General features: G+C 49.7%; 1 protein-coding gene across 2 annotated transcripts in view; it reads right to left on the bottom strand.

The window, feature by feature from the left end:
- gry (trafficking protein particle complex subunit 11 gry) overlaps nucleotides 1–24,046 on the bottom strand; it is a 374,318-nt gene that overhangs the window by 300,955 nt on the left and 49,317 nt on the right. For both annotated transcript variants that reach the window (XM_077655723.1, XM_077655724.1), the window contains exons 5-6: nucleotides 8,888–8,987; nucleotides 8,033–8,106 (exon numbers count right to left, since the gene is read on the bottom strand). In XM_077655723.1, coding sequence (XP_077511849.1) covers nucleotides 8,033–8,106; nucleotides 8,888–8,987 — 174 coding nt within the window. The remainder of the gene's footprint in view (nucleotides 1–8,032; nucleotides 8,107–8,887; nucleotides 8,988–24,046) is intronic.

The following is a 24,046-nucleotide window of genomic DNA, read 5'->3' as shown; positions in this document are numbered from 1 at the left end:
CGTTTCGGCGTAGCGTGTTAAGTAGTCTGTGGTGACTACGATCCACTTGTGTCCGTTCGAGGATAAAGGAAATGGGCCTAAAAGGTCCATGCCCACTTGCTCGAAGGGTGTGAGGGGTGGTTCAATAGATTGTAACATACCGGATGGCTTGAGCGTGGGTTTTTTTCGCCGCTGGCATTGTCGACAAGTCTGTACGTAACGTCTAATGCTCGGAGAAAGATGTGGCCAGTAATAGTTCTGCCGGACTCGGTTTAGGGTGCGTGTAAAGCCAAGATGCGCTGAAGTTGGTTCGTCGTGGCAGGCCAGGAGGATTTCGTGCCTTAGATCAGCCGGTATGACTAGCAGGTATGTTTTCGCACTCGACGTAGAATTCTTCTTATAAAGCACCCCATTGCGGAGGCAATACGACGACAACCCCCGAGCAAGATACCAAGGTATTGTAGGATGCCCACCTTCAAGATGGTCAATAATCAGTCACAGCTCGTCGTCGGCACGCTGTTTGGAGGCGAGATCGGACGTAGTGACTGCTCCGAGGAAGCTATCGTCGTCGGTGGCATCTGACGAAGGAGGGCCGCCGGGCGCGCGGGACAGGCTATCAGCATCGGTGTGCTTCCGGCCAGACTTATAAATAACATCGAAATCGAACTCCTGCAGGCGCAATGCCCAACGTGCTAAGCGGCCACAAGGATCCTTTAAGTTTTTCAGCCAACACAAGGAGTGATGGTCAGTGATGACACGAAACGGTCGGCCATAAAGGTACGGGCGGAACTTGGCAGCGGCCCATACTACCGCCAAACATTCTTTTTCAGTGGTGGAATAGTTACACTCAGCACGGGAAAGTGCACGGCTGGCGTAGGCAATTACTTTCTCGACCCCGTCTTGGTGCTGAACTAGAACGGCACCAAGGCCGACGTTGCTCGCATCCGTGTGTAACTCTGTGTCGGCATCATCGTCGAAATGTGCCAGGATCGGGGGTGACTGGAGCCGGCGTCGTAACTCGTCGAAAGCCATCTGCAGCTCGGCGCCCCAGAAAAATGATGCGTCATCTCGAGTTAGGAGAGTCAGAGGGCTGGCCATCTGTGCAAAGTGTTTGATAAAGCGACGATAATAGGAGCACAGCCCCAAAAACCGTCGGACTGCTTTTTTGTGGGCGGGGACGGGAAAGGCAGCAACGGCAGCAAGTTTCTCAGGGTCAGCTCGGATGCCATCAGCACTCACGATGTGCCCAAGAAACTTCAATTCGGTGAACCCGAAGTGGCACTTTTGAGGCTTGAGAGAAAGGTTGGCAGACCGGACAGCTTCGAGAACAGTTCTCAGGCGGCGCAGGTGTTCTGTGAACATCGGTGAAAAAATTATCACGTCGTCGAGATAAAAAAGGCATGTCTGCCACTTAAGACCTGTGAGCACAGTGTCCATCATCCGCTGGAAGGTGGCAGGAGCACAGCAGAGCCTGAATGGGAGGACGCGGAATTCATAGAGCCCATCTGGTGTTACGAAGGCAGTTTTTTCACGGTCCCTCTCAACCTCTCATCAACTTCAATTTGCCAATAACCACTCCTGAGGTCAATGGAGGGGAAGTACTTGGCTCGGCGAAGTCGGTCGAGAGAGTCGTCAATCCGTGGCAGCGGATAGACGTCCTTCTTTGTCATACTGTTAAGTTTCCGATAGTCAACGCAGAAACGAAGTGTTCCGTCTTTCTTTTTAACGAGGACTACAGGCGACGACCATGGGCTGCTTGAAGGTTGAATGACGCCATCGGCGAGCATCTCCTTGACTTGCTGTTGGATAGCGTCTCTCTCCCGAGGAGACACACGATAGGGCTGCTGATGGATGGGTCGAGTGCCTTCATGCGTGATAATCCGGTGTTTAATGACCGACGTTTGCTGCACTTTAGATGAAGAAGTGAAGCACACACGAAACTCCAGCAATAGATCTTGGAGTTGCCTCTTTTCAACGGAGGAAAGGCTAGAATTGATGTCGACAGCGTGTACGGCATCATCCGGTTCAGTGCTAGGCGTAGCTTCCTCTGAAGCAAAACATTCGGTGACTTCGTGCAGATGGTCGACGTAAGCGATGACAGTGCCACGGAACAGATGTCGATGTTCATTGGAGAAATTGGTGACAAGCACCTCCGTCTCTCTTCCACGAAGGAAACAAAGACCTCTTGCCACAGAAACTCTCAAGGCGAGTGAGAGGGAGACATTAGGCTCAACAACCCGGAGGCCGTCATGTGGCTCCTCACAAGTAACTCTGGCGAGGATGCTGGCACGTGGTGGCACTGTGAGGCTATCATCGGCGACTCGTAGCGTGGAGTGGGACCCGCGGTACTCATGCCTTTCAGTGGCCAGTTTGGCGGAAAACGTCACCAAGCGGTTCGGTAGATCTATAGTGGCACCGTGCTCACGAAGGAAGTCGATGCCAAGAATAACATCACGAGAGCATTCGCGTAGAACAAGAAAAGTCGCAACAAATGTGCAGCCTCGCACCGTAACCCGGGCTGTACACATACCCAGTGGTGCAACCACATGTCCGCCTGCCATCCGTATGTCTGGTCCGTTCCATGGCGTCACCACCTTTTTCAGTGTCCTTATAAGCCGCCCGCTAAGGATAGAATAATCGGCTCCCGTATCAACTAAAGCGCTGACCTCCTTCGTGTCGACGATAATAGGGATGTCCAGGGAGACCCGGCCAAGACCAGGGCCTGTCGACGTCGGTTCGGAGTGAAGTGAGCGGTGTGGCGGCGGAAGCTGGACGGCGGTTGGGTGGTCGGCGTCGGGACAATTTAAGCGACACGGCGGTGATAACTGGTCGGCGATGCGGACGACGTCGGGGCGATCTGGTCTGTGCGGCGAAAACTGGACAGGAATTCGGCGTTCGACGTCGGGGCGAATCGAGCGGTGCGGCTGTGGAAGCTTTACGGCAAATCGGTGTGCAGCGACCTCGCCCCCAAAGGTCGCCGGAGCTAGTTTTCCCGATGAGGGCTCGAGGAACCATGGCGTCCAGCGGTATACCATGGCCCAGAAGGCGAAGAGCGACGAGGTGAAGGCGAGCGCGACTCGCGACGAGGAGAATGTGGCAGACTACGCTGGCGGGTGACGTACTCGGCGATGTCCTGAGGCCGCTGACCAGGCCGTGGACGGGGGCTGTCGGGGGAAAATCCTCTAAGGCCCATCTGACGATAAGGGCACTGCCGGTAGAGGTGACCTGCTTCGCAGCAGTGGTAGCAGAGAGGGCGGTTATCTGGAGCGCGCCAGAGATCAGTCTTCCGGGGCGCCTGGCGCCGATCTGCCCAAAGGGGCAGCGGTTCCGCAGCGTGCACAGCGACCTGAGGTTGCGTGTAAGGCGAAGAGGTAGGTAGCAGGGCTGGGCGGCGTGTGACATCAGCATAAGTCATCCGCTGGGTGGGGCCCGGGGGTGGTGGTGGAACGACTGTACTTGTCGGTGGCGTGAGTGCGTTCTGGACCTCCTCACGGATGATGCTGGCCAGGGAAGCTGCACCAGGAGTAAATGATCCATGAAGTTGCTGGAGCTCCTCGTGAACCACGGTGCGAATGAGGTCGCGAAGGGAGCTCATATCTTCCCCGGGATTGTAGTCTGTTCGGTCAGACGGCGGTAGTGTGGAGATGGAATTCAGCGGCCGACCGTACTGGCTGCATCGCTGCTGTAGCAGTTTCTCCATGGTCACAGCTTCAGCCAGAAACGCCGTGACTGTGGTGGGCGGGTTCCGCACGAGGCCGGAAAAGAGCTGTTCTTTGACGCCGTGCATCAGGTGCCGCACCTTTTTCTCCTCACTCATGGACGGGTCGGCGCGATGGCAAAGGCACATGACGTCTTCAACGTACATTGCGACCCCTTCGTTCTGACGCTGAACTCGAGAGGTTAGGGCACGCTCGGCATTCTCTCGGCGGTCACTGTTAACGTACGTACCGAGGAGCTGGCTTCGGAAGGCCGGCCACGTAGAGAATGTGGCCTCGCGGTTCTCGAACCATGTCCGAGCAGCGTCTTCAAGGCTGAAGTAGACGTTCCGCATTTTCGCAGCGTCGTCCCAGCCGTTAAATGTCGCGACCCTTTCAAAGTGAGCTAGCCAGTCCTCGGCGTCTTCAAACTGCTCACCGTGAAATGGTTTAGGGGTGCGTGGGGTCTGAAGGATGAGACAGGACGAAGGGGTGGAAGGGACAGTCATGGTACGGGCGGGCGGTGTCGTTGCTACAGCTAGGGTCTCTTCGTCAAGAGCGAAAGCCTCGGGGGGCAAGCCTCGGAGCCGTCGGCTGGTACGATGAACAGGAGTGGTCACGAGAGGCGGCCGCATAGGATCGTCCGCAGGAGAAGGGATCATCGATGGCACCTCCACCAGTGTCACGACTGAAGTCACAGGGAAGGTACACGTTGCCGAGGACCAGAGAATAAGGTCGGCTTGCCGTTCCGATCACAGAGTCACAGAGTCAAGCACCAGCGCGCGCCGCTCGTGCCCACAACAACCGCTTCGTCGTCGTCGGCACCAAACAAGGCTGTCGCGCGGCGCTAGGCACGTGGCAATATTATAAACTCACTCGTCTCCCTCATGTCGAATTTGCAGTACATTCAACGAACAAGCCGCTCGCAAGCAATAAATGAGTATGTTTGAATGGGTAGAAAATAAATATATCGCGTAATAGTGCTTTCATGCGAGCATGCACAAATACAAGAAAATTTAGGGAGAACTTCTTTGCTCATGCCGAGAGCATTAGAAAGTAACAGCGTTGACAATTTACTAACACGCCAATGCCACGAGAATCACGCGCCAGATCCCGTTCATGAGAGTTACGCAAGCAAGTCTGGCAGCGTAGTAACAGTGCTTCAGTCACAAAAACTGTGTGCTGCATACTTTTTGATTACACCGATGCAATTAAGTTGGCTGCTTTCATATGTCGAGCACTCACTCTGCTATTCGCGCTGCCTATGTAATGTATACGTCTTATTTCAAATCCCCCTTCCTGCCCCATCACGGCACCACGGCTGTTATTTTTGTGTGGCTGGAGCAATTAATTAAGGTGATGCCCTGATTTGCCTTCGGCAAAGGAAATGTTTTAATACTTAATTCAGGAAAACTTGTCTGGGTGATATCAAATTGGATTACAATATGAACAGCTACCACTACGGGGAGCGCGCCAGTGCAAAAATGTCATCCTGGAGACTCGTTTTGCTCGTCGTCGATGGATGAGGCTGCGGGGTTGTCGCCGTATCTCTAGTCCATGGTCATTTTGATATCTGAATGATATAATCACTACTACCACTATCACTTCCCAGGCTGTAACTGTCAATCTGTTTCATGTTTCCATGCTGCCAACTCTGAACTTACAGCCGCGACAGCTGAACTGATGTCAGCACGGTGCGAAGGGAGCAGGCTGCCGCGAGACGCGCAACGTCCCGCACATCTCCCGCCTGGGCGGGCGACAAATGGCCTGCGCGCACAAAACGTATGACATAACGCCAACCCTTCAAGAAAAAATGAAATACAAACTGAAGCTTTAGATAATCACAACTTCTGAATCTAATTTCGGGGATTTTACAGAAAGTCGCAATTTAATGCAGTATCTCTTTAAGCGCCGAACTGCCGAGTGCGAAAGAGAGGGGACGGATGTTGCAGTAAGTAACACCCTGACAGAAGCTTTTGCAATAAATTAGCTACAGTCGTGGTATCCGTCATCCCGGCATGTCTTCGTATCGGTGCTTCAAAATCCTCCTGCACGCTCATTGTCGTTCCCCCGTGGAAGGCTGGCATGTGGGAACTGGGAATGACACTGTGGGGACAGGTTTTCGCTCAATTTTCGTGTTCAGCAACAGCTTAGCTGATGCAATTTTTGTTTGCACCTTACACAGCATGTTACATACTTAAGACCCACGCCTAATGAAACTCGCCACCATCACAACTCTTACAGTGTTAGCTCCACCACAGACAGTTCTGTGCAGGTGTGCAGAAAAGACCACTAGGGAAATTGTTGGGGCTGGGGAAATCGTAAAGCTTAAAGAAAATTGCGTCAGCACGCCTTCTTTATTGTTAAGTGACAAGCAGCGTCATTTCTTGGGCGTAATGACGCAGTAACGATTGCTCCGAGGCTGCCCTTTAACATGTATTTAGCTCAGTTGTGCAGTAATGTGTTTGTGTTTAGTTTATGAAGTTGCCTCGTGTTGCATGTAGTTCATAGTCGCTATCAAGGAGGATTCCGACGTATCATTTATATGTAGTATTTCTGCATGCACTTTTGCACTGTACTGGCACAGAGCTGTTGTGATTCCTGTTTTTAAATTCGGCAGTCCAAGTCAAGTTAGCAACTATCATCTGATATCGCTCACTTCTGTGATTTGCAAGGTTATGAAGCATGCGGTAGCAAAGCATATCATTCATTTCCTCAAGGCGAACAACTTCTTTTATCCATCACGGCATGGATTCCAAAGTGGTTTGTCCACTGTTTCACAGCTCATTTAAACTGTTCAGGATTTCTATCTAGCTTTGAATGCCCGCGAACAAACTGACGTCGTCTGCATAGATTTTGCCAAGACATCTGATAAGGTTCCACATAGTCTATTGCTTTTTAAACTTAAGAATGCAGGTATTGCTTCAGACACTTTTAGTGGTCGTGTACAATCTGTCCATATTGGAAACTGCATGTCTAGTTCACTAGAAGTTTTGTCTGGAGTTCCACAAGGGTCAGCGTTGGGGCCGTTATTGCTTTTGATTTATATAAATGATATTCCTTGTGTTCTCGAACCACCTGTAAAAATGCTGACGAAACCGTAATTTACCCCAGCGTTACAGATACAACAGATCAAATTAAAATCAACCAATGCCTGCAAGGTTTACATGACTGGCGCGTAAAATGGGGAATGGAAATAAACTACTCGAAGTTGACATTTGCTCATATCACAAGAAAAAAAAAAAAAACGCGCTTTCCTTTGACTATAAAATTGGTGAAAACTGCTTGTTGAATGTGCCTAGCTTCAAGTACTAAAGAGAAATCATTCGTCATGATCTGTGCTGGCGCACCCATGTGGAGGAGGTTAGCTCCAAAGCCTAGAGAGAACTGCGGTATATTGAGAAAATTGCACCAAACAATTTGAAGCTATCTGCATACAAGACGTTTATTTGCCGGTTTTGGAGTATGCCGCATCCGTTTGGAGCCCTCACCAAGTGTATTTGCGAGATAGACTAGAAAAAATTCAGAGAACCGCAGTGCGTTTTGTTTGTTTGCGTTATTGGAGAACAGATCCTGCAACAGACATTTTGAAATCTTGCGACCTGGAACTGCTAGAGACACGACGAGAGAAAAACCGGTTGAAATTGTTTTTTCAAATAACTAGGAATCAAATCGAAATAAACAAAGCACCCTATATTCATACACCCTTATACACAGTGCGCGTTTAAATCACAGTGCCACAATACAGTCTTATAAAACACGACTAGATGGTTTCAAAAACTCATTCTTTCCCTCATGTATTGATATGTGGAATGGCCATTCTAAGTTAACCAGATGGTGCCAGGAAGTTTCATGTCGAATGCCACAGCTGACGCTGTTGCAATCCAGTTTCTTCTGTGGATATTCCCCCGTGCTTTTGACCTTAAAAGAACGTCTTGCTGGGAAAGTTGTTAACTGTACATCTTTGGTTACAGGCGCGAAAAACAGATACAACACAAGGTAGTAAGACAGGATGGAGTGCCACTCACAACTGATTTATTCGAAGCCAACACGCACAAATATATGCCATCTTACATGCAAGGAATGCTATCATCTTCAAAGTTCATATGGTAGCGAACGAGTGAAACTGGGTAGAGCCATGGAGCAAACAAAATTGCAACCACACTGTAGCATCCCCAATATTTCGTATGTCTCACCTTAATTTAGGCACTATGCTTTGGTTTCGACTGTAAGTTGACCCCCACTTGGGATTTTCAAATTTAAAAAAGTAGGTTGACTTACAATCTTGTAAATACGGTTTGCCAATGCATTTGAAATGAACAAAGACGAAAAAAGTGAGCGGAGGTAAGCTTACTTACCGGATGGCAATGCCTGGATCCTGCTTCAGTTCATGCAGAAACGCTATCTTGAACTGGTGCCGAATGAGCAGTTGCTGCAACAGCCAGATGCCAACAGGTGCATGAGTTGAGAGCTCCGAAACAGTGCTTTTGATGTATGAGCACTCTTTAGCTCATGAATGGCCACTCAAGGTGGCCGTTCATGAAAATGGTTCCCCAAAGGGTGTATGCGTATAACCATGCCGGTCACCTTCAGCAATGAAGGTGATATCGCAGGCCAAATACCACATCGTTCCTCCTACCTAATGTGAGGATGCTGCCAGTTTTGGGCGCCCACTATGCCCTCAGAGTTGGAACTGCACTGCCTAACTTTTATTTTCCTGCTACACATCCCAATTATCATGAGGGCGAACAGCTTCGAAACAAGCCATAAAAGCTCGCAGAAATGCATTCAACCAAGAGAAAATTTATCATGGTAGCTCCTACACAGTGTACACCAGAAATTCACTGTTTATTTTGAAAAATTAGTCACAAACCTGCACTCAGGAAAGCTGGCAGCTCATCATAAAAGCCCAAATAAGCCCGAATTTTTCAAGCTGGAAAAATTTGCCAGCGACTGTGGTAGCTGCAGGGCATGACGGCTTCGCGCAGATAAAAACCATGTTTCTTTCTTTTTTTTTTGTTCCAGAAACAAATAATTTCCAATAGTATCGAAGAAAACTTTTGGAAGAGCGTGTTCGTACAATCGGGAGGGTTGCTCGAAATTCAGTAGACTAGGCAGGTATGAAATAGGCTCATAGTGGCTCGTAATATAACGGGGAGACACAAGGGGGAGCAAACACCCGCAGCAAAACTATGCAGCAGGCCCAGCCTCACCTGGTGCGTGTTCTTGTTGACAAAGTCCTTGTGGGCCTTGACCCGCTTGCACTCGTTCAGGTAGTAGCCTTGAGTGATCTCCAGGAAGGCAGTCTCCAGCCTGGGAGGAAAAAAAAATGATGGTCGATTTGCGTAGTTAGGCCAAATGCAAATTAGGTGCGCTAGCAGTTCAGTATTCCCTTTGGTTCCGGTGTTCAGGTCCAGTGCTCACGAATGCAGTTGTCCGCATAGCGACAATGGGTTAATATTATCCCCATATGCAGAATTGGTCATTCTCTGGTAGTCTTCCTACCACTCCTGGCGCCACTGCCTTTCTATAGCAGGTGCTGCCATCGGGGGTTGGGTTGCGACCTCTTCTCATCGCAAGAAGGTCGGCCTCCCTGGCCCACCCACATGCACTCCTCTTTAAACTCACTCTCACGCTTAATAGAGCTGCCTCTTGAGGCAGGTGAGCCACTGGCTAAATGCGGAGAATGGCCACTATAAGTGCACTAAAACAAAACAGTCTCTCCTCTCCTAAACACTGCCCCTTTCTGGCCACAAAACTCACTGCCTTCCAAGCCTTTTGATAAGCCTGCCTTCCCGTCTTTCTGCCTTGTGTTGTGTCTGTTTTTGCACCTTTAACCAAAGATGAAGCTTGATAAGGCCAGCTCAGGGATCAGCACTCCGAAGTGTAGATTGCTTTGTTTGGACCAGAGGTGGAAAAGCCTGTGTGAGAACACCAGGGCTGCTGTTCTTTTTTCTTTTCTGTTACGTCAATGTACATTTTTGTTACTTCAGATATGAGGATAGGCTGCATGCTGGCTCTCAAGTTACAGGAGTATGCCAAAATGGTTCACATAAGTTCTTTATCCCAGGACTGTAGAGTTTGAAAAAAGTGTTGACACAGTGAAATTATTTACAGTGAGTCCTCAGTAGGTACCTTAGACCAAGACAGGAAAAGTTATCAAAATTTCCTTGCTGAAAAATTTTAGCACAGCACTAAAATTAGTGCAATTGATTAGACTAGCATTAACCAAAATTTCTACAATTTATCACAAATCTCAGACACAATATTTTGAACAAACGGGCTTGTTATACCCTCAGAAATTTATTCAGGTACGGAACAAAAAAGCCTGAAGGAAATCCGATTAGTGATTCCCAAGATGCTGCTGGGATGAGCAACCGCACAAGGCAAGAAACTCATTTAGAAATCATCCACCGATCACAAGAGAGCCACACTTCGACTATGCCACGACCACACTGCCAAAGGCAGAAAAAAAAATCAGAACAATTCACAAACAAAATAAGACCAAGATGGCAATGCTCAGTCTGGCGGCGAAGGAATGCCGCTTGCATGTAGTTAGGGTATTTTCAGTGCCTGTTCACAGCTCAGGGGCTGCCACGGTTTGTTTTACATTTTATTTGAAGTACCTTCACAAAGAATCAAAAGTTGATAATTACAAAAAAGGGTAGTTTATAACATACACTGCTGAAATATTGTCACCAAGAAACGGTTGACGTAAGCAGGGCAGGTTTACTTGAACGAGCAAGAAGTTGCTGGGCATGTGCAAGGCAGTAGGCAGCTCGAGAGAGGAAGACGACAAAACATCTAGCCCCTAGACAGCTCAAGGCTTACCAAGTGCCAGGTAATACAGTTTAGCCATGGTACGGTGTGGCATTACTCCCCCCCTCTGAAAGACATGGACTCGGTGCGGCAGCAATGGGAGGCAGGACAGTCGCATGTGTCTGGCATGCGGTATAGACACGCACGAGGCATTAGCGGACGTGGTACAGCTTCATCCGAGCGACGTGGACAATTTTGTAGGTCGGCCGTCTAGGAGAGCGAACTGTTCCCTGGGAGAGAACTTTGTAGGTAACTTCACTGAGCTAGTGGAGCACCTCGTAGATGCCAAAGTATCGGCGTAGAAACTTCTCAGAGCACCCTCGCATGCGGATTGGGTTCCACACCCCGACTTGTTCGCCGCGCTGGTAACGCACATCTCGGTGGCGGAGGTTATAGCACCAAGCGTCATAGACTTGCTGGTGCCGGATGCGCTGTCGAGCAAGTTGGCGGGAGGCCTCAGCGTAGCGAACGTATTGGGCAACATCCATAACAGAGGAGGTAGTGCTAGCTGGAAGCAGCATTGCATACAGCATGGTTGTGGTTTTGTGACGATGTACTAAATGAAATGGAGTCAAGCGTGTCGTTTTCTGGACCGCAGTATTATAGGCCCACGTCGACATACATAGAAATCATGTCGGCGATCGTCTTGGTGAGCCGTTCGGTGAGGCCGTTCGTTTGAGGGTGGTAAGTAGTTGTTTTGCGGTGACTGGTGCCGCTCAGGTGCATAACCTCCTGCGTAAGGGCCGAGGTGAACGCTGTTCCCCTGTCAGTTAAAACGATGGTGGGTGCACTGTGACGAAGCAGAATGTTTCGAATGAAAAAGTTTGGAATTTCATCAGTGGCACCATGGGGAAGAGATTTAGTCTCACAGTATCGGCTGAGGTAGTCGGTGGCGACAACAATGCAGCGGTTACCCAGCGAAGACTCCGGAAATGGGCCTAGTAAGTCCGTGCCGACTTGAGGGAAGGGGACCTGAGGCGGATCAATAGGCTGCAGAAAGGAAACCAGCGCAAAGGACGGAGACACAGAACAGGAACACAGGACGACGCTGGACTATCGACTTTCAGAAACGATCACATTTGTACCCTTCAGTATCAAACCACGCTTGCGCACACATGACAGATTTACAAGAAAAGGTAGATTGCAGCATCACAGACAACCATCAGGACCGCAATCATTGTGCAACACGTTACGTTAAGGAGTTCAACTTCTTTATCGAATCTAACTTCTTTATCGAATAGACTAACCGTCGTGTCAGTTACACATCGATCTGATTGTTTAACGATATGGTATGCCTCTAGAATTTCATGTTGACTCTTAGTTTCACCACATCCAAAAATTGTAGTTTTCTTGAAGGCCGGAGTGCATTTGTGCTTCCTGCAATGTTTAGGCAAATTTGCCCCGCCATTTGTGGAAAGCGACCTTTCATGTTCTCTGAGCCGGGTGTTAAGACAAGCGGCCAGTTTGCCCAAGCGTGGGACAAAACACAAATGTGTTTGTACCGACTCGCCCATGTACCGACATGTACCGACTCGCCCAGCTCTCCACTCTACAAATAGGCTGCAGTAGGCCGGCTGGCTTAGTCGGCAGCGTCTTGCGACGCTGAAACTCATGGCAAGTTTTTACGTAACACTTCACAACTGCAGCAACCTTGGGCCAGTAGTATTTTTGCTGTATTTGTGGAAAAGTTCGGCAAAAACCCAGGTGACCAGAAGTTGGGTCATTATGGCACGCGCGAAGGGCCGTAGGCACGCCGAGTAGATAGACAGCTTCTGTCAGGCTGTAGTTTTTCTTGTACAGAACGCCGTCGCAAAAACAGAACGACTACAGTCTCCACGAGAAGATTAGCAGGGGAGATTGAGCGCTTCCTTCCAGGTACTCAATGAGGGGCCGTAGTTCACTGTTGTCGCTTTGATGTTGAATGAGAATGGACGTGGAGATGATGCCAAGAAAAACAGAATTGTCTTTGCGGTCAGCTTGGGGGTCCTCAATAGGAGCACGAGACAAACAGCTGGCATCACTGTGCTGCCTACCAGACTTAGAGACGATGGTGACATCGAATTCCAGAAGCCGAAGGCTGCAGCGTGCAAGCCATCCCGAGGGATCTTTGAGGTTCGCCAGCCAACACAGCCAGTGGTGGTCGCTGACGACCCGGAGAGGGCGGCCATATAAGTACGGGTGAAATTTGGTCACTGCCCACAGGAATTCTTTTTCGGTGGTGGAATAGTTCCGCCTCAGATCATGACAGTTAGCCTCAGATCGCGTATGCAATTACACGTTCTGAGACCATCCTGCTACTGCACAAGGACCGCACCAAGGCCGATGTTACTGGCGTCGGTGTGCAGTTCAGTGTTGGCTGACTCGTCGAAGTGTCCAAGCATGGGCGTACTTTGGAGACGAGTTCGGAGGTCTTCAAAGACCTCCTGTTGCTCCAGGCCCCAGAACGACGGTTCGGAATCTTTCGTGAGTCGGGTGAGGGGCTCAGCAATCTGGGAGAAGTTCTGCACAAAACATCAATAATAGGCGCAGAGACCCAGAAAGCGGCGCACACTTAGGTTTTCAGTGGGCACAGGAAAAGCAGCCACGGTGGCTGTCTTATTGGGGGTCTGGGCTAACCCCTCTAGTGCATACGATGTTGCCCAAAGACCTCAACTCTTCGAAAGCGAAATGACACTTTTCGGGCTTCAGGGAAAGTCCAGCCGACCGAACTGCTTCAAACACAGAACGCAGGCGTCTCAGGTGCTCATCGAACACGTCAGAGAAGATGACAACGTCATTCAAGTACACGAGACAGAACTGCCATTTCAGTTCAGCAAGAATGGTGTCCATCATCCGCTGGAAGGTTGCAGGGGCCAAGCATAGGCCGAAAGGGAGCACCCGGAATTTGTACAGACCGTCCGGTGTAATAAAGGCAGTCTTTTCCCGGTCGCGTTCGTCCACCTCAATTTGCCATTAGCCACTGTGTAAATCTAGTGATTGGAAGTACGTGGCGTGGCGCAGCCTGTCCAGGGAGTCATCGATGTGCAGCAGAGGATAAATATATTTTTTGGTGACTGTTTAAACGCCTGTAATCAACGCAGAACCATAGGGTTCCATCTTTCTTTGCTACTAGAACAACAGGCGACGCCCACGGGCTCGTCGACAGCTGTATCACGTCGTTCTGGAGCATTTCTTGAACTTGGCGGCGAATGGCATCACGCTCCTTTGAAGAGATCCGGTAAGGAGACTGACATAACGGCCGCTGGTTGGCGTCGACTATAATTCGGTGCTTTGTGAGCGGTGTCTGCCTAACCTTAGAGGTCGAGGCGAAGCTGTCACAGAAAGACTGGATAACGCTTTCAAGGCAGCGTTTCTGATTAGACGGGAGGTTCGGGTTCACGTCAGTTTTTATGGGAGTGGTCGGTGCCTCCACTGATGCCGAGGCTTCGGACAAATCGTGTTGTCCCGCGAATTCGCTGAGTTCTTCGAAATACGTAATAACTGTTCTGCCAGGCAAACATTGAGGTTCACAGCCAAAATTGGTCACCAATAGTTCGACCATTGTTCAGTTCAACAATTCCGCTAGCAACAAAGACTTGCTGACCAAGGAACAGCGACATGTTGGTTTCAGCGATGCCAAGAGTTCCGGCGCTGTTATCGCAATCTACGGTAACAAACTGGCTCTTGACGAGATCAGTACGTGGTCGTCACAGATGTGTAACTTAGTCCTGCGTGTCTCGGGATCGTTGTAAACAGGAAGTTGAGTGGAAAATGACATGACCAGCTCCTGAAGGTTGACGACAGCACCGTACTCCCGCAGAAAATCCAAACTGAGTATCAGGTCTTTGGAGCACTCAGGCAGCACAGCAAAGCGACCAGGGAAAGTAGCACCGCAGATCTGTATGCGCGACGTGCACATGCCAATTGGGGTAACCACATGGCCGCCAGTGGTGTAGATCTCCAGTCCAGACTAAGTGTTCAGAACCTTTCCAAGGACCGTGGCTAAACGACAGCTCATTACAGAAAAATCAGCACCGATATCCACAAAAGTGGTCGCATCGCGGTTATCAGCAGCTACTAGGATTTCGGCAGACACCAGTCGGTCACAGCACGTCGTCGTCGTTGAGGTCGTCAGGTCAGGTCGTTGTCGGTCGGATCGTCGCAGTGAATCGTAAATTTCGGCATAAACCAGTAGGTCACAGCGTGTTGCTGTCGTTGAGGTTGTGAGGTCAAGTAGTCGTCGGTCGGATCGTAGAAGCAGCTCGTCGGGTGGAGGCTCTTGAGTCGGTCCAATAGCGGCGACCTTACCCCGGAGGACACCATCTTCAGTTTTCCAGATGTGGGGATGTACCTCTGAACTGGCCAGAAGACGACGGGCAGGTGGGCGAAGAAAACTGCCTGGGGAATGGCGGCCGGGACTGGCGTCGCTGTGAGGTCAATGGCTGCACATTTTGGGACAGGTACTGCTCAATATCCCACGGCCGTTCTCCGTAATGCGGTTGAGGTGCATCAGGTGAAAACTCCCTTAAGCCCATTCTGCAGTAGGGGCAATGGCGGAGGATGTGGCCGGGTTTCCCGCAGTGGTAGCAGAGCGGCCTTTTGTTTGGCGTATGCCAAATGTGCGCTTTGCTTATGGCGGACCGAGACTCCTACGGTACGGCGGATACAGCTGCAATTGGGTACCGCAGAGAGGCCCAGGAGTGACGGGGGAAAACGCTTGCATCACTGGCCCAGGACGACTTCGTAGTGCTTCACTGTAGGTCATCACGTAGGGCACCGGCTGCGCAGCCGGTGGCGGCTGAACCACTTGCCAGATTTCATCCCGGACTTCGTCCCTTACGGCAGCGAAGCTTGCCTGTGGAGCTTATAAGCGAAGTTTCTCGAGTTCTTCGTGCACAAGGCTCCTCACAAGCTTTATGCCTGTTGCCTCCTTGGCAAAGTCGGCCAGCATTCTTGGCAGGTCACGTACCAGTCCGGCAAACAATTGCTGCTTTGCGCCGCACATTAATTGGTGTGCCTTCTTGGCCTCGGGCATACCAGAGTCAGTGCGACTGAAGAGTCGCGTCATGTCCTTGATGAACATGGCAACGCTCTCGTACGGCTGCTGCGACCTCGACTGCAAGTAGATTTCAGCCTTCTCCTTACTTTCGTTGGTGTTGAACGTGGCTAAGAGCTCTCGGCGAATAACCTCCCAGTTAGTGAAGGAAGATTAGTGGTTCTTAAACCACATCTTGGCTGAGTACTGTAGTGCGAAGTAGGTGTTCCATAATTTGCGCTTGCCGTCCCACTAGTTAAAAGCCTGCCACACGGTCAAAGCTGGCCAACCAGTCTTCGACGTCCTCGAACCTCTCACCGTGAAGTGATGGTGGCGACCAAGATGTGTGAAGGACGAACAGCGTGGCATTGCTGACTTGTCTAGCTAGCCGTGGTGTACATCATGAACCTTACCAATGTTGTGAGTTGGCCGAACTCCGGTTGTAGGCCTTGAAGGCGGCGGCTCGCATTGTGGACTGGTGTTGTGGCCACGCGTTGAGAACTAGTGTCAGGGGTGTCCTCGAAGTCAGCGTACATGGGCCACACCCAGCACCTCCACCAAATATGCCACCGGGAAATGGTTGACGTAAGCAGGGCTGGTTTACTTATATGCGCAAGACGCTGCTGGGACGCGCAAGGCAGCAGGCAGCTCGAGAGAGGAAGGCGACCAAACATCAAGCCCCTAGATGGCTCAAGGCTTGCTAAGTGCCAGGTAAAACAGTTTAGCCGCAGTACGACGCTACTAGAGGAGTTGTAGTGTGGCAATATGTACTTTCCAAAAATGAACTTCTTCACAATTTTTTGGCTTTCAAAGGCCGCCTCCCCCCACCAACTAAAGCAGCACATCAGAGAACAATGTTTACCAGACCTAAAATCCTTTCATTTAAATGTCCAGTCAGCCACAGACAAATATGTAGTTAGAAACAATAATTAATCAAATTGACCTTGATTGCAATGTCATTATGCTGTCTGAAAAATGGTATACTGAAGACAAAGACATATTTAAAATATCTGGATAGTGTGGCTTTAACACAAATTGCATGGTTCAACATCGGGACAGCATGTCGTTACTCATAAAAGAAACTCACTGATGAGACTTTGTAGATAATTTTTCGTGTCCAAATGTTGACTATGAAGCACTAACAGTTGCATACGGCCAACAAATTTCAAAATGTCTGCCTTTTTTTACTATTCGGATAATTTTTCAGTTCTCTATTAAAAACAAGTGGTGATCAATAGCGCTGGCTTCAATATTAATCTACTAGCTGCATTCAATTCAGCTGGGGTCCCCTGCGCTGCCTGCACCAGTTCATGGTGCACTGTACCAAAAGGATGAATAGAAGATAGGAGCGTCCCCTTTGAAAACGGGTGGTGTCAGCTGCCATGCGTTTTCAATCCTACACTTCTAACATCATGTCAATTTTCTGCTTTTGAGCCACCAATTGCATTTTGCTAACTTCCATCGTAGATTCATTAAAATTGCCATTCTGATCTCTAAACCCTAGGGCTTCAGGGAGAGCGACTGTGACTGCATCGACATCCGGAGGGATACTACATTTGAGTATGAGGTGTTCCAATTGTTTCTACATGTTTACCACACACGGTGCATGTGTCATCTCCTTTGTTAAATTTGTTTTTATAGCTGCGCGTTCAAAGACATCCTGACCTAGCTTCAAAGAGTAGGGCACTGCCTCTTGAGTTATCATAAAATGCTTCCTTCCTAATCTGCCTTTTCTAGCGCCAGTATAGTTCTAGACTATGCTTCTTTTCCATTGAATTTATCCAATTTTCACCTTCCGTGCTTTTAACCTGTCATTTAATGCTCTTTCTTTCTCCGTACTCGTGTCTGGCATACTTACTGGTTAGCTTTCTAGTTCTTTTTCGCCAGTGTGAGTCAACGCTCTTTCTGCATAGGTATTTAAATACCTTAGCTGCCCACCTGTTGTCGTTTAGTTTCCTCAGGCGTTCTTCGTATATTATTTTACTGTGAGCTTCCCGTGCTTCAAGCGAAGCCCAGACCATATCCCCTTGTATTGCCTCGTTTGTGGTTTTCCCTTGGGCACCTAGTGCTAATCTTCCAACAGCTCTCAGATTTACTTCTAATCTCGACTGAACTTTTGCCCTTCAGCACAGAACTGCACCCCTGAAAGTAAGCCCCTGCACCATTATTCCTTTCCAAATACTTCTCAGTACTTCATATTTGTTGTACCCCCATAATGCCCTATGTTTCATTATCCCGGCATCTCTTTGCCCTCTTGCTCTAGCAGACTGTTGAGGAAACCGGAAAACCCGATCAGCCCGGGATCCAGCTACCAAACGAGCCTGTATGCGGTTGCGTCGAAGAAATGAAGCACCTCTTTTGCCACATCGACCCTGCGGTGACTGAGGAAAAGGAAGTTCAGTTTTTAATGCGTGGCATCAAACAATAACTCTTTGCCAGCCTCATCCGCTAGCCAGCAAAAACTGCCGAGCAATTCATGCAAGAAGCCTGCACAATCAAAAAGACCCCCGACGTTCGAACTCGGCAGTACAACCGCCCTGCTTGTACAATTAGACCGGACACGATGACCACCACCAGCTGCGGGAACTTACCCGTGAAGAACTACGATGACTTCTGCAAACTTCCCCACAGCCTCAAGCAGCGACCCTCATGGATGTGGTACGAGAAGTGCGAAAAGCACTTGGCACAGTGTGAGTGGCTGACAAGAGACATACCTATCCTGCGACCTTTGTAGTGCTACAGCAATGTCCCCGTGATGTCATATTGGGCAGACTTTCTAAACGAACATAAGGCAATCATTGAGCTTTGATCCAAGCTCATCACGCTTTCGACAGACGAAGCCATCCCTTCGATGATGACCATAGAGCAGCATGCTGCCCTGGGTGTCCAGAATGAACAAGTGAGCGTCCCACCCCGATCAAGCGTCATGGTCACCGTAAGTGCCACGGATGCCAAGAACATGGAAGCTCTCATTGAGGGGAACACGGAGCTGCTCCTCACACGGACACATGTGCGGCGAAACCATCCGTGGCATAACAGAAAAATGAGATAGCCTTCCTCGATAAGAGCCTTCCATCTGCTATGTAATCTTTGATGTGTTTGTTTTTAGTTTTGTTTTTTTTTGGTTTTGTGCGTTTTTAACCTTATATACTTCACGTGGTTTTCCAATAAAATTCAGTTGCTAGACAGCACCCATGTCGTCTTCTCTTTCCTAGGTCCATTGTCCGTTTTGCGCTGGTTCACAATATGAATTACTTCCAACTTGCCCAACACAACGTATTGTTCAATAGCTTCTAGAGCAAGGAATTGGCATCGCAAGAGGCATTGCACATTTCCGCAATGGCTAAGCTGAAGTGCTGCTGACGAACTTCGTGTTGTGTTGGGTTTTATGGTACATAGGCAACTAAGGCCATCATGCACCAAGCTCAAGGTACTTTCCTGCAGAATTCTACACAAATGTGGAAAATCAACGGTGTTGCAGTGCCTAAAATGTTACTACTACCTAGTAATGATGAACGAAAGATATTTAAGAAAGAGCTACTCAGAAAAGCTTTCAAGAGGGTTGGGTAACCTCAGCAGCCATCCTTGCCCAGGCAAGGATTTCGAGGCTCCCAACCACAACAAAAAAAAAAAACCTCAGCCTTCTCAGGAGTGAGAAAGTGGCTGAGGTGTATCAGTTGGTAAAAATCTGGAGTTCGCCGAGAAAACTTCCTTCCCTTAAAAAGCTTGCACATATTGTGAAGAAGAAGATGGGCATTAGTCCAGCCGCATTGCCATTGATCCAAGCGAGACCCTGCTCAGCCTACCACGGTGGACCACCACTGCTTCAACGCTGCTTCCATCGCCCCCAGTGTGACCAAATAAACCACTATTACATTTGGTGGAGGTTTGGTATGCCGTCCACGTATGCTCTGGAACTCTGCAGCCGCACGCTACCGACCTCTAGTATGCCCGCAGACGCCATCCATCAAGCCGTGCAGGTAGACCTTCCGGTGCCCTCCGCCAGCGGGACTGCCCCCTCTTCAGCGGGACTGACAACCACGATGTAGAAGACTGGCTAACATTCTACGAGTGGGTGAGCGCATACAAGTGGGACGATGCTACGCTATGAAATTGACTAACGTCATCTTCTATTTGACCGGGTTGCGAACGTGTGGTATCGCAACCACTAAGGGGACCTGACCTCTCCACATGGGACACCTTCAAAAAGAACCTCTCAGAAGTATTCGGTCGTCCTGCTGTCCAAAAGCTGCGCGCTGAGCAACGCTTTAGAAGAACTTTTTGTTGGGCTAGATGGTGCATTTTGTAACAAAAGAACTGTAGCGCAACCAAGACGAACACAGGAAAGGGGCACAAAGGACTAGCGCTATTCTTCATCTAACTTTATTCACTGGTAGCGCAGCAAACATTAAGAAAAACCAGATCACGCGCAGATACCAGTTCACACACACCACTATCAACAGAACCGTTTAAGATATGACATCTCCGCAACGCTTGCGCTAACATTCACAGCATTCAGGCGAGACCTTTAGAAGCTACATCAAAGACGTAGATAACCTGTGCTTGCGCTTCAACGCCCAAGATGTCCGAGGCTGACAAAATCAAGAATATTCTGAAGGGTATCGAGCAGGACACATTTCAAATGCTGCTAAAATGTCGTCGTCGATACTGGTCGTCGATACTGGTGCTGCAGTTTCAGCAATGGCCGCAACCTTTTGCTGTTCCATGCAAAAAGTGACGCCACTTTCTGGAATTCTCGCCGCGCACAGCAAGCGCGCAGCCTATTGAGCCGTTAGCGACATGCACTGCCAGAGTCGTTATACAGAACGTTCTGTACGCAACTGAATTCGTCATTTTGCCAATGTGTTCTGATGACAGAATCTTGGGTTGAGACTTTCTGTCGTGCCATAACACTCATCGATTGTGCTCGTGCTGAACCAGAGTTCTTAGCGCTCAGCGATTTTTCGTCGGCTGCTGCCCTTTCTGCTGCTTCTCACAAAGCAGCAGTTGCCAAACATGTTGCCCTACCTGTGTGCTCTGCTGTTCTTGTGCCTATCACTTGTGACTTGCTTCACGACGGACCTGTACTTTTTACGCCATCGCCCACATTTCTCCGCCGCAAGTCACTGCCACTAACTTACGCCGTACTCACCCTGTCAGCTGGCCTTACCGTGTTGTTTGTGACCAATACATTTGCGTATCCTTCTGCTGTGCGTCGCGGTGAGTGTCTCGGAACCGTGCAGGCCACTGATTTCATTCTCCATCAGGATGAGAACGACCATCCACTGTCCCTCGCCGTCAACGCCGTCAGCCCGCTGGTTCCCACTCCCGACACTTCGCCTACAGACGTTTTCCTTTGCTCCATCGACGCAACCCTTCCAGCACCTCAACACAATCAATTTCTTGCGCTGCTTCATCAGTTTCGCTCCTCTTTCGATTGCCATCAAACCGCTTTGAGCCGCACGTCGACTGTCGCCCATCACATCGACACCTGCGGCCATGCCCCTCTGCGTCAGTGCCCATACCGTGTTTCCGCCACTCAACATCATGTTATTCAGGAACAGGTCGACTCCATGCTTCAGAGCGGCGTGATTCAGGCCTCTCATAGTCCATGGGCCTCACCCATGGTACTCGTGAAGAAGAAAAATGGCTCTATTCGTTTCTGCATTGATTACCGGCACCTGAATAAGATAGCACAGAAAGACCTTTACCCTCTCCCATGTATTGATGCTCTGGACTGCCTCGAAGGAGCGGAACTCTTCTCTTCTCTCGATTTGAGCTCTGGGTACTGCCAGGGCCCATGGCAGCCAAAGATCACCCAAAAACCGCATTTGTGACCCCCGACGGCCTGTGTGAATTTAACGTCACACCTTTCAGCCTCTGTAATGCTCCGGCTACTTTCGAGCGCATGATGGACAAAATTTTGCGCAGCCTGAAGTGGAAATCATGCCTCTGCTATCTGGACGATGTCGGGGCATTTTCGCCTGATTCGAGACTCACCTGGCCTGGCTCAAGCACGTCTTGACCTGCCTTACGGACACCGGCCTGCAGTTCAACTTGAAAAAGTGGCGTATTGCTGCTTGTAAATTAACCATTTTAGGCCGCATTGTTTAAAAGAAGGGTGCCCGTCCCGACACCGCCAAACTACGTGCTGTGACTGCTTTTCCCAAACCTACTTCCACTAAGGACCTAGGAAGCTTCCTCGGCCTCTGTTCCTGTTTGCAACGTTTTATTCCGAGCTTTGCTATGATTGTTGCCCCGTTAACTCAGCTCCTTGGCAGTAACGTGGATTTTGCGATTTGGTCGCCTGCATGCAACGATGCCTACAACATCTAACTCAATCTCCTCACGGCACCACCCATTCTGTGCCACTTTGACCCGCAAGCTCCAACCGAAGTATACACTGACACCAGTGGTATTGGGTTGGGTGCTGTCCTCACTATGCGCAAATCTGGATACAATGAATATGTAGCTGCTTACGCCAGCCACACCCTGATTAAAGCCGAGTCCAACTACTCCGTCACGGCAAAATAGTGCTTGGCCATCGTTTGGGCCCTCAGCAAGTTTCGCCCTTACCTCTATGGGCGTCCTTTTGACGTGGTCACGGACCACCATGCCCGTTGTTGGCTTTCTTCGTTAAAAGATCCCTCCAGCCGCCTGACTTGATGGGCTCTCCACCTCCAAGGATATACCATACGCGTTGTTTACCAGCCGGGCCGCAAGCATCAGGACGCTGATGCCTTGTCACGCTCCCCACTACCGGCCGAGATTGCCAGCCTCTTCACCCTTGAAGTCACTGTGCCTTCGCTCACCATCAGCGACATGTCTTCAGTGCAGCGTAAAAATCAGTGGCTTGTCTCTCATCTCGACTTTCTCTCCAACCCATCTCCGGTTCCGGCATCCTGCACTCTTCACCGCCAAGCTTCACACTTTGCAATTCGCGATAACCTCCTTTATCGGTGTAACCACAACCCTGATGGACGCTCCTCGTCAGCCCCCGCCATCTACGCTCCCGAATCTGCACCTCTTTCCACACTGACCTGCAATCAAGACTCACACTCACATCAGTCTCAGGTACTAGTGGCGCGGCATGTACAACTTCATACTCAAGGACATCCGCTCATGCCCGGCCTGCCAACGTCGTAGGCAACAGCTTCATTGCGCTGCTGGCGAGTTGCAGCCTTCACCCTGTCCACCTCGCCCTTTCGACCGCGTTGGAATCGATATATACGGCCCTCTGCCATACACCGCTGTTGGCAACTGCTGGGTCATTGTTGCATTGATCACATGACCAGGTATGCTGAGACCGCTGCGCTCCCAGCTGCTACAGCTCGTGATCTGGAGTCGTTCATTCTGCAGCGTTTCATTCTTTGCCACGGTACTCCTCGTAAACTGCTCAATGACAAACGGCGCGTTGTCTTGTGTGACGTCGTTGAAGCTCTGCTCGCAGAGTTCATTTACAACCTTTGTCCATAAAGTTTCGAGACTGATTTAATTTCTTCTCTGGAAATGATTCCCCAAACCAACTGTTGGTGCGTATGTGCGACGCAATCTTTTCAGGCTAACCCGAGCTATTTATGTTAATTGCTGTGGCAGCCGCTAGATGGCACTACATGCCATGTTGTCACCAGTTTTCTGCGCATTCTACTCTGAGGGAATGTGGAGAGATGGACGTCCACTTCGAACAGCGTGTAAACATAAAATTCTGTGTGAAGCTTGGCAAGACAGCCACACAGACGTGTGAGCTCCTTTGTGACGCATACGGCAATGAGACATTATCGCGGGCACAAGTTTTCGAGTGGCACAAGAGGTTCGTTTTGGGGAGAACGTCAGTGGAAGACGACACAAGGCAGGGACGCTCTTCAACCTCACGGAATCAAAACAACATGGCTCGGATCAGGAAAATCATACAGCAAGACCACACCATTACAGTCCGCATGCTATCAGATGCTATCGACATAAGTAAGACAACACGCCACCAAATTTTGCGCGAGAACTTGGGGAAACGAAAGCTGAATGCCAGACTTGTGCCGCACTCCCTCACATAGGACCAGAAGGACACATGGGCATTAGTGAACGCTGATATGCTCTCCGAGGCAGAGAAGGATGCTGCATTCATCGACAGCATCATTGCTGAAGACGAAACATGGTGTTATCAGTATGATCCTCAAACAAAGAGGCAGAGCGCCGAATGGCAGTCCACAAGCTCTCCGGTGCCGAGAAAGGTGCGGCGACAGAATACTGAAACAAAGACGATGCTGATAGTTTTTTTCGATGCCAGAGGTATCATACACCATAAGTTCGTCCCGCAAGGGCAGACGGTGAATCAGGAGTTTTATATCCGCGTGCTCCAACACATGCGTGATGCACTGCGACGCCGTCGCCCTCACTTCTGGGCATCTGGTCAATGGAACCTTCTCCACGATAACACAAGGCTGCACACAGCTCTCAGCATGACAAGATTTCTCACCAAGCACAGCATTACTGTACTTCCCCATCCGCTATACTCGCCTGACCTCTCCCCATGTGATTTTTTCCT

The sequence above is a fragment of the Amblyomma americanum genome, chromosome 2 (assembly GCF_052857255.1).
Source record: "Amblyomma americanum isolate KBUSLIRL-KWMA chromosome 2, ASM5285725v1, whole genome shotgun sequence".
Classification (NCBI taxonomy): domain Eukaryota; kingdom Metazoa; phylum Arthropoda; class Arachnida; order Ixodida; family Ixodidae; genus Amblyomma; species Amblyomma americanum.
The sequence above is the reverse complement of the archived record's forward strand: the minus strand, read 5'-3'. Positions and strand labels throughout refer to the sequence as shown.